Source organism: Enoplosus armatus, chromosome 9 (genome assembly GCF_043641665.1).
Source record: "Enoplosus armatus isolate fEnoArm2 chromosome 9, fEnoArm2.hap1, whole genome shotgun sequence".
Classification (NCBI taxonomy): Eukaryota; Metazoa; Chordata; class Actinopteri; order Centrarchiformes; family Enoplosidae; genus Enoplosus; species Enoplosus armatus.
In genome coordinates this window covers 3,987,170-3,998,327 of record NC_092188.1, presented here as the reverse complement: position 1 = coordinate 3,998,327, position 11,158 = coordinate 3,987,170, and the positions used below count along the sequence as shown (strand labels likewise).

Genomic DNA, 11,158 nt, shown 5'->3' with positions numbered 1-11,158 from the left:
ATGTGCTGTGTGTGTTGCCGTGGGGCTCTGGGGCCGCTCCAACATTTCAGCGCTGGTCCACTTCAGAGCTTGACTTTCCTGACTCTCCTGTTCACTGACACACCAAGTCCCTGCAGGAGTATTATTAGAAGAGTAGTACAAGTCCCCACAATGAATATCTAAAATGATATCAACATCAAAATAAAGTACCCCAATAAACACAGCGCAGACACACTCTACTCTGTAGGATAGAGTGGTTTTTCATCAGGGGCAGTGCATTACTACTTATTCTCATGGACAGACTACCTGTGTCACTTTTTGCACAAGTTGGAAGGGTTAATACAGTTTTCATTTTGCCTCACTGCTTTGTGTTTTGGGCTGTTGCGCATGGAGATTGTTTGGATGCTGTGCGTAAAAGTCCCCAATGAGATTATTTTACTTTTCCACTGTCGCCCGCTAATGCGAAAACCAGATGAGTTGTAGTATGATTCGCATGTACAGCACAGATAAGTAGCCTTATTTGAAGTAGTAGTGTACTTGTAAAGTACCAGTACAATCAATCCGACGACTCGCGTACAACTGGTTACTTTCCGGATAAAAAAAATACTTTCAAATAATCCGCTAAATCTTATTCGATTATCTAAAATATTCGGATGATCTGTGTGAATTCTCTCTCTATGTATTTTCATACACCTTGGTTAGGGCACCCTCTAGTGGTAAACTGATGTATTAAGCCTAACCGGAACTTTGAGTAGCTGACACTTCTATTACCCCGGACATGTTTTGGTGTAACACACAACATTCAGTAAGGCTCAAAGTGTCCCTGCCCGACATGTGTATGCCAAATCGTAATTCACCTTCTCTCTTAAACACTCTGAATGTTTGTAAGTAACACGTCATCCTTAATGTTGTAAAGTGTTAGCAAATGTTTTCGACTGCTTGCTAAATCACCGCCAACTAAACGGCCATGTTTTAGCTCGTCCTTCACTCGTTAGCATTAGCTTAGTTAAGTTAGCATGTCAACAAACTTTGAACTGCACTTTTAACGACTGTAACACGTTGGCATGTTGCATATTACCCCCATCTTTCGCTTCACACGGCTCCTCTGTCTCAAACAAATACGTTGCTAACAAGCTAGTTTAGCTTCAGGTTGCTAACTTTGAGGCATAACGTTAAAACTTTGAAATAAACAGCAGTAACGCTCAGATTTACGTGACGAGTTACGTTACGACGTTAACGTTACTTTAACGTGTTTATGAGATCTCTCAGTGCTGTGTACTGGTCAACCTGCATCCAGTCAGTGAGCTGAGGTCAGTAATACCACTGTGGTGTCACTAGTATTTATACATGTGCTAATTTATGTGTTACTGTCCAATTTCCAGGTTGTAGAAGGCAGATTCTCTTGAGATCCTTCTAGCTGCGTCTGAATCATGAGTGGCTCCAAGCCGGACATCCTGTGGTCTCCCCACCACCCGGACCGCTATGTCATCTGTGACTCTGAACTGGGACTGTACCGTATTGGACCTGTGGGCAGCGCAGAAACCAAGGCTGGCACTCTCCCGCTCTCTGAAGAAACTGCTGCTACTTTATTAGCCATTAACTCTGACACCCCTTATATGAAATGCGTGGCCTGGTACCCAAAGCATGAGCCCGAGTGTTTGCTCGCTGTGGGCCAAGCTAACGGCAGAGTGGTGCTCACCAGCCTGGGTCAGAGCCACAACTCCACATGTAAAGAGCTGGTGGGGAAAGAGTTTGTGCCTAAGCACGCCCGCCAATGCAACACTTTAGCCTGGAACCCAGTGGACAGCAACTTACTGGCTGCTGGGTTGGACAAACACAGGGCAGACTTCTCTGTCCTCATATGGGACATAAGCAGTAAGTTTTCCCCAGAGGCCAGTGTAGCTGCTGAGAAGATTCGTCTCTCATCTGTGGACTTGGACTCGAGCACAGTAGTGACCAAACCATTGTATGAGTTAGGCCAGAACGATGCTTGCCTGTCCCTCTGCTGGCTGCTTCGTGACCCAAAGCTGCTGTTGGCTGGCATGCACAGGAACCTCGCAATATTTGACCTGAGAAACACAAGCCAGAAAACGTTTGTCAACACCAAAGCCATCCAGGGGGTGACGGTCGACCCACACTTCCATGACCGTGTGGCCTCTTTCTTTGAGGGCCAGGTGGCCATCTGGGATCTGAGGAAGTTTGAGAAGCCTGTGCTCACGCTCACTGAGCAGCCTAAGCCACTCACTAAGGTATGATGCATGATGTTTGTTTTTGAGGAGATGAGCAAAATGTTCAAGCTCTGTCCAGTTAAAGTGGGATAAGAATTGTCTTTTTATGTTTTTCTTTATTCTGAAGATGGAGTTTGTTGGTAAAATCTTGAATATATTAGATTTTTTAGGCAGAAAGTTGGTGATTAATAGCGTGATGCTTTCCTTTCTTATTTTAGGTGGCTTGGTGTCCAACCCGTACTGGCCTGCTGGCCACACTGACACGTGACAGCAACATCATCCGCCTGTATGACATGCAACACACTCCTACACCCATCGGCGATGAGACGGAGCCCACCATCATCGAGCGAAGCGTGCAGCCCTGTGAAAGCCAGATTGGCAGCTTTGCCTGGCACCCATCCTCTCAGAACCGCATGGTGGTGGTGTCAGCAGCCAACCGGGTCATGACTGACTTCACCGTGTTCGAACGCATCTCACTGGCCTGGAGCTCCACCACCTCGCTCATGTGGGCGTGCGGCAGACATCTGTACGACTGCGTCGAGGATGGTGCTGAAGGAGTCGAGAGCGTGATTGAGAAAGACATCGCCACTAAGATGAGGCAGAGGGCTCAGTCCAGGTACGGGCATGATACTGTCCAGGTGTGGAGGAACCACCTGCTGGCGGGAGGAAACGATCCCCAGCTCAAGTCTTTGTGGTATGATCTCTTCTATATCCTTTTTGATGATGAAGTACCTGCTTAGTGGGGCAGTGATGGCAGTGATTTGGTGCAGCAACACAGCTCCTTATCAAAAAAATCTGCAAAGATGCTGTTTTAATAGTTGTGCTTTACAAGTCTTTCTTATTTAGAGTTTTATCTAAATAATTTGTCTGTGAGTATAGCATCTTTTAAATGATTTTGATGGTGTACAATTTGTATAAAAATGAGACAATTCTGATGACAACTGAAAACATCCCAAGGACACTCTACTGAAACATAGAGATGTATTAATATTTTTGTTTTATAAAGACACAAAAAAAAGAAATAGATATGGTTTTGTTTTAAAAGGCAGAAAAAAACTGTATATAGAAGTTTGTCTCTATGGTCAGTACTAATTCTTGTGTTGATGGTAAAGCAGCGGTTTAACTGTCATCCTACGTTGGTCCAGCTAGAATTTGAGTAATGTGAGACAGTTCTGTAGTCGTTTTCATGCAATCATTATGTTGTTTGAGCTGCAATATCAGTTAGAATTCCTATACAAGTATCACATATGAAGCAGTGTGCAGAGGATATGGAGCTGAAACTGCAGGGGAACAAACAGTCTGTGGTCTACTCTGGTATCAAGAACATTGTAAAGACCAGCTCAGGTAAGTCACTGACACACCGTTCACCTGAACCATCTAAAAATTTGATATGATAAAATTCGTGAAGAAGAATTCGTTTGTGAAGAAGAATGAGATCATTAAATAGCGTTTGTAAACGTCTTTAAGATTTGTGTTACCCTGCATTGATAGTACAAAACTGGGAATATTGATTGAATGTTCTGTGTCCTGCAGGCACAACAGAGAGCCGCAGGTGCTGGAGCGGTTCAGACCGGCAGACAGATGTACCGCGGTACCTCAGCGAGGAGCGCTGCCTTGCCCTGCGGCTCTGCGGCTGGATCAGCCGGGGGCCCGACATCGACGTGGAGATATTCCTGCGATCCCTGGAGCAGGAGCGTGAGTGGGAGCGGGCGGCCGCTGTGGCTCTGTTCAACCTGGACATCCGCCGGGCCATCCAGATCCTCAACAAGGGAGCCACTGCTGAGAAGGGTGAGTGCTGCAGCGCTGTGGAGGTTGGGAGGGTGCAGGGAGGGGAGTGGGAAAGGAAGCAGGTGTGTCTTTGAAGCCAAGTGTTGACTGGAAGGAGGAATGTTTCAGACCACTGTTGCTCATGTAATGCTGGAAAATGTAAAGCACTGAAGTCATTTTAAATTGAAAAACGTATTTACGTGCATTAGGGTTGCAAGAAAATTAGTTTCTCAATTAATAAAATACACAGTGGCAATATCCTAGAGCCCAAGGTGACGTCATCAAATGTCTTGTTTTATTCTGACCAACCAAAACCAAGTAAAGCAACAAATTCTCACATTTGCCAACCTGGAACCATCAAATGTGCTTGAAAAATTATGATTAATCAATTATTGAAATAGTTGCAGATTAATTTTCTTTTTATCAACATATTGATTAATTGACTAATCGTTACAACTTTAATGTGCTTGGTCTTGTGTGTTTTACAGTTTTTTGGCTAAATTAAACTATGTAGTGTTTCAGAACGAAGCAGAAGCTTAAAAATTCTGACCACTTTTTTTCTCTGTAACTGAGATCCCATTGATTTACACTTTAAAGTGATCTGCCTCTGTAAGCAATTTTTATGAAGCTATGTCGACCAAGGACTCAGGTTAGGAGCGTGTTGTTCAGGCCACAAACTGCTCTGATGTGTTAAATATATTATTGAACTATTCTGATAAACATAAAGTGCCTTTTCTTTTCGTCAGAGCCTTCTAACAAATGAAATTAGGGTCTTAAAGAATTTCAGAAATGTAACAGGAGGAGGACCTTGACACTCATCCTGTATCAGCTGCAGGTTTAATGAAAACGGAGCGAGAAGGCTGTTGTTTACACACGTCTTGACTGAGAAAAATTCCACCAATGTAGGTCAAATGCTTTTCTGCTGTGCGTTCTAATGAGTGTTTCCTGGGCATGACTGATGAGGTGATTCATTAGATAAGGTGTGTCAACAGAGCCCCACAGTGATTTTTCTCAGACAGCAGCCCTGACATAATGCACTGATGTATAGGCTTCATGCTTACACAAACATATGAACATTTTTGTGATAGCGGTTCACTTTAGTTTGACATGTTCCCAGGCTGGTTCTTTAAAATATCTAGTGGGATATCATCTGCTGACCAACTGGAAACTGCCACGTTTACTTTTGCAGAGAAATTTTATTTAATTAGTTTAATATTAAAGGAGTAGTTTGACATTTTGGGAAAAAATGTTTATTTGCTTTCTTGCCGAGAGTTAGATGGTTTAACGAAGCTGCAGCCTTGAGACGCTTAGGTTAGCTTAGCTTAGCATAGCTTAGGATAAAGCAAAGCCTGGTTCTGTCCAAAGGTAAAGAAATCCACCTACCAGCACCTCTAAAGCTCACTAACCCTAACCCTAACCCTAAAGATATAACATGTTAATTATCTTGTGTGTTTCATCTGTTCAAAAATCCAAAGATTAAAAAACAAACTTTTGGATTTTAAATGTTAATTAGTGGCCTTTGGAGGTGCTGGATCATTTAACTCTTGGCAAGAAAATGAAGCGTAGACTTTTGAAACACTAAATGTTATATAATATAAACAATAAATAAACAATACATGGCCATCAGTACCAACAAGCTGCCTGTATCTCTTTAAAAGAAAGAGATTTTCTTTGTCTCCAGCACTCTGGAGTTGTTTTTAATGTGAGCTAACCATAAAACAAAAGGCTTTTTAATGTATTTCCTGTGTCTTGGAACTTTTTTTTTTCACTGAGCCACAAAGCTCACCTTGAGCAATTGCCTCAGAAGCTTTATCAATTGTCTGACCTCAGTGCTGCACTTACAGTCAAGACTTTGCAGATAGTAAGTAAACCTGCTTGTCTGGCTTCGTCTTATTCACAGGTGACCTGAATCTGAATGTGGTTGCCATGGCTCTGTCAGGCTACACCGACGAGAAGTCCTCCCTGTGGAGGGAGATGTGTAGCTCTCTGAGGCTGCAGCTGAAGAACCCCTACCTTTGCGTCATGTTTGCCTTTCTCACCAGTGAGCCGGGAGCCTATGATGGCGTGCTGGTATTGGATCTCTTACTATCATGGAATTTCATGGCTCTATTACAAACACAAGGAAAGTTAGTGAAAAGGAAAAAAAAAAATCAAACGTTTAAATTGGCACTCTTTGTTCCCACTTCATGAAAAGAGGGATTTGAATAGGTTGTTAACACTCCAGTGGTCTTTATTAGGAAAATCCTCATGTGTCCAGGAAGAGATGTGTATTACATTTCTGTCATCAGCACTGTAAGTCACTTCACAACAAATGAACCTGTGCCCAGGACAGAGTGCATGTTTCTGATTTTTTCCTCCCACAGTTGCGTCAGATTCTGGCCGCCAGCTGCTCTCACATTTATTTATCTCTTTAGACCTTTTCCTGGTCAGAAGTAATGACTCCACGATAAGAACATTTGACTTTGTTTCCTGCCATCTTGGCTTTTAGAATTAGGTGTTCCTGCAGAACCGTGTCACAGAGCAGAAAAAAAACATTACTAGCAAATAATGTTTAGTGCCAATATGGAGACACATATTCTACGTACTGAATGTAAAAAGCAAATTGAAGCCTTTTTCCCCCAAATTGTGATCCAAAAATGTTTATTTTGAATGACAAGAAGAGAAGATGAAATTCTTTGTCTGTGTTTCAGTATGAGAGCAGTGTTGCTGTGCGGGACCGAGTTGCCTTTGCTTGTATGTTTCTCAGCGACGCGCAGGTAACAAAGCCAATCTTTCAACAGCAGATTATGTCCTGATGATACCATATGCTAATGCCGTTCCCTGTAACACCATTTCCTATTGAATTCCTCTAGAAGTGCATGATTATGATGTTTTCTTCTCTGAATTGGTAAACTGAATATCTCTGGGTTATTTGGCTGCAGCTGCCTCGATACATCGACAAACTAACCAATGAGATGAAGGAGGCGGGCAACCTGGAGGGCATTCTGCTGACGGGTTTGACTAAAGATGGCGTAGACCTAATGGAGAGCTACGTGGACCGCACTGGAGATGTCCAGACCGCCAGCTTCTGCATGCTGAAGGTACACAAACACAGACAAATTATGCAAACTTAGTCGTTTTGTTTAACACATTCACACCAAGTATGATTGGAAAGGAGGAGACTTATAGCGGCTCGTTTAGCACTAACAAATTAATTTGAATCAATTTTATTCTCAAATAAACACAAACCTGTAAAACTTGTTGAACCTAATTGCCAATCCCTAGACCATAACATGTGGTTCAATGCAAGAGGTGAGCACAATGCCATTTGAACTTACGTTGTGCCATGCAAACTGCAGACGTCTTGTGGTTGAAAGTACAGGGAACAGCCCCAACAAGCTACAATAAGTGAGGTTTAAATAGCAACCTAAATGAACTTAACATAGAACTGCAACCAAGAAAGAAAGAACTGTTTGTTGGCTCGCACCCTTGGAGAGATTAAGACACATGCTAAAACTTGCCTGTTCATTTCTAAAAGGTCACAGCTGTTATTCTTAACACACTTGCCACCTCCTTGAACAATATGAAGCAAGCCACACTGGAGTTGTTTGCTGTCATGCACTTGGTTTTATAAAGAAATACTAGACAAATATAGTTGTGGAACAGGTCTGTAACTTTGTAACATGCCGTGGAACAACTCGTTCAACTCTTGGTTTGCTTTATTTTTTTTCCTGTTCTAACCTGCTCCTGAATAGAGTACTGCTGTGCACAGCCTATGCAGTAATTGCGTATACCTCACACACATATACACAAACATGTACACATTGCACCAGAGGGATGGCTGCAGGAAGGGGCAGTGTGAGAGTGTGAGACTTCTAGAAGCTATTTTGTTCAAGGACACTGTGACTGTGATGAAGTGAAACAAGGCTTTCTTCCATTAGGGTTCCCCAGGTGAAGTGTTGAAAGACCCTCGAGTCCAATGCTGGATCGAAAACTACCGCAACCTGTTGGATGCGTGGAGATTCTGGCACAAACGGGCCGAGTTTGACATCCACAGAGGGAAGCTGGACCCCAGCTCCAAACCACTGGCCCAGGTAACGGACATCTGGGAACATCGCTGACAAAAAAAATGACAACAATTGTGATTATTGATAAATTATTCGCTGCTTTTCAATGTTTTATGTCATTGTAATTAAGACTGTTTTTCGCTTTTAGACTGTTGGTCTAACAAAACAAGGAAAAAGACGTCTTCTACGTCTCTATGAAATTGTCACTCTTTCCTGACATTTTACAGAGTAGAGAATTAATCGAAAAATAATAAACAGATTAATTATTAATGAAAATAATCACAAGTTGCAGCCATAAATACTTGCATTTGATAATATCAGTCATGATAAGTTACTGGTTAGGTATGATAACATTATTTTGGAAATGCATGTTTGCTATCTCAGTAAAACAGCATTACAGTGTCTTGACGTGAACTGACACACTCCTGACTCTAATGTGATCGAGCACTACCAAACTCAAAGCAGAAGCACAGGTAGTTTGTGCCAAGCAATCTGAAGAGTTTCAGCCAAGCTCATAAAACTCACAGCTCTGCTCTCCAATTCTTGTCGTAAAACCTGTGTTCTAGTTAGTGATCTTTGTTGTTTTCTCCCTTTACGTTGGAGGAATCTGTTCCCGACACTACACATGCTGTACTTTAATAGACGCTTTCATAAAACCTAATATTAAAAATGTTTTTATGTGTGATTAAGAGTATGCTGGTGCTGCAAGCAAAACTTGGCACTACCTAACTGCATCACTGACATTCCAATATTCACAGTTAAGCTTGTTGGGATTATTGCTGTATTATCTAATGCTTATCTCCCTCTCCCCTCAAAGTGAAAATCAGACAGCTGGTGAGCGTGTGCTTGTTGGTTTTACCTTCATGTTCCCCGGTTCTTATCAACCGACCTTTGTGTTTGTTCCTGTGCGACAGGTGTTTGTGAGCTGCAACTTCTGTGGGAAGTCTATCTCCTACAGCTGCTCGGCGATGCCTCACCAGGGCCGCGGCTTCAGCCAGTACGGTGTCAGCGGCTCACCCACCAAGTCAAAAGTCACCAGTTGCCCTGGCTGCAGGAAACCGCTGCCACGTTGTGCCCTTTGCCTCATGAACATGGGCACACCTGTTTCTAATTGTCCAGGTGAACTGGCCTGTGTGGAGTATGTAGACAGATGCTCAGTTGATATTTCCAGTAACAGGCATCCATCTTGGAGCAGCTTAAGTGTCTATAATACTTAACTGAGCATTTGCGGGGGAGAATGTGTGGACTTTGATCAGCATTTAGGGGCAATTTTACCTGGGAGTTCAGTGGCCAATCCAGTTTTGTTATGCTGTGATGTCACTCGTACAAACTTTGATAGTCAAATGTTGTTGATATTGTTAATGTTGACCTATGGATAAATCTTTTTTTGGCAGGAACAGGGAAGTCGGATGAGAACGTGGACTTGACAAGGGAGAAAAAACTTGCTCAGTTCAACAACTGGTTCACCTGGTGTCACAACTGTCGACACGGCGGTCACGCTGGCCACATGCTCAGCTGGTTCAGGTGGGACTCTCACTTGATGCTGCACATGTGTAGATCATTTTCAGACATATGTGAACATGATTCATGCTACGATCCTATGTACCCTCCGTTCATTGGATTTTCGATTCTGAAACAAGAATAAAAAACAATATTTTTAGATAACCAGTCAAATACAAAAGTAAAATATCAATAAGTATGAAATGCAAAATGGGACTATTTTCAAAGATAAGAGTTGATAGATAGATAAAAGATACAGAGGGGGAGTTTCAAGTCAATTTAATTTAGGAAATTGCAAAAATACAGAAATTAGAGCCATATTCCTTCATAGCCATTAGCCAACCAATTTGTTGCATTGTTTGAATTTTATCTCAAAAAGTGGATGGAAGCTAAACAGACCTGCTATGCCCTTCTTTGTTCTTGTGACCAAACTTATGTATTATCTGTTTTTCTCGCCTCTATGTTGTTTTGTTTTTTTAATTGACCTTCATGTGTCCATTACAGAGACCACACAGAGTGCCCAGTGTCGGCTTGCACGTGTAAATGCATGCAGCTGGACACCACAGGTAACCTGGTGCCTTCAGACAGCAGCTAAACAGAAGACGCCTGTCGGAAACTGAAGCCAAGCACCAGCCCGAAGCCAACCAGTGCAGGTTCACTGCTGCACCCGCCACACTGACAACTGGGCAAGGGACAAAGGGTGCCAGCAGTGTCCTTCTCTGGAGTGGCTGTTTGAATATAATGACATACTGTTAAGTTATAGTCTAGTGAATGTAACGTTGTAACAGAGCCCTATATGAAGAAGGGAGGCAGTGTGTGTGTTACTGATCTCACTAACCGAATCAATGACAGAAAGGGAGCAAATGCAAACTCACTGCTCTGCGAATGAAAGTCCCACTCAGGAGAAATACAAGAGGCTCTGCTGTAATCAGCCTCTTCCAATCTAACCTGAATCAGGCTCGTTATGGTTTTATTGTGATCTGTTAAAAAAAAAAAAAAAAAAGAAAGAAAAAAATTCAAATGTCCACTCACACATCAGGTTGTAAAGATGTGATCACAGGTGCCAATATGTCCGAGCTATATTTTGTGGCTTGTGTTTTAATACGCTATTTAACGTCTGTGTTTGTCTTACGAATGGATCTTCACATACCTCATGAAAGCTTTGTTCAGGGTGAAGGACGGTACCCCGGGTGACGGAGCGGAGTGCAATGCACAATAACAACACTCTCTTGCTCTCTTCATGTTCCTCTGTGCCACTCTTCATCTGGCATTGTGCGGGAGGGCTTCCAGTGTGAGGGGTGGTTTTGGGGGAGAGGATGAGGAATTGGAGAAGGTAGGGGTGGTGGGTGATGAGGAGGGTGGGAGGGTGCGTCTGTATTCACCAGCCCACTCCAGGCCTGTGGTCCATGAAAGAAGCTCGCCAGAAAACAGCAGCTGCTCGGCACTCTGACAAGACCCTCCAGATTGTTCCCCTCATAAAGAACCTCAGCTGCCGGAACACTATTGACTCAAAGAGAGGGCGACAGAACAGACAGCCTGAGCCCTGTACCCCCCCCCCTCCCACACCCTCTGACATACACAGACTTGCCCTCTCTTTCTTTCTCCCTCTCTCTGGTGCCCAAATTGCACCCAAAAACT

At 43.1% G+C, this 11,158-nt stretch overlaps 1 protein-coding gene across 1 annotated transcript; it reads left to right on the top strand.

Annotated features, from left to right (window-relative positions):
* Positions 1 to 790: 790 nt before the first annotated feature.
* mios (missing oocyte, meiosis regulator, homolog (Drosophila)) lies at positions 791 to 10,832 on the top strand. Its single transcript, XM_070912301.1, has 12 exons — positions 791 to 863; positions 1,362 to 2,228; positions 2,426 to 2,915; positions 3,453 to 3,551; positions 3,741 to 3,995; positions 5,875 to 6,044; positions 6,665 to 6,730; positions 6,896 to 7,054; positions 7,895 to 8,047; positions 8,935 to 9,139; positions 9,415 to 9,544; positions 10,025 to 10,832. The coding sequence occupies exons 2-12, from the start codon at positions 1,410 to 1,412 to the stop codon at positions 10,113 to 10,115; spliced, it is 2,637 nt and encodes an 878-aa protein (XP_070768402.1). The 5' UTR covers positions 791 to 863; positions 1,362 to 1,409; the 3' UTR covers positions 10,116 to 10,832.
* The last annotated feature ends 326 nt before the right edge of the window (positions 10,833 to 11,158 follow it).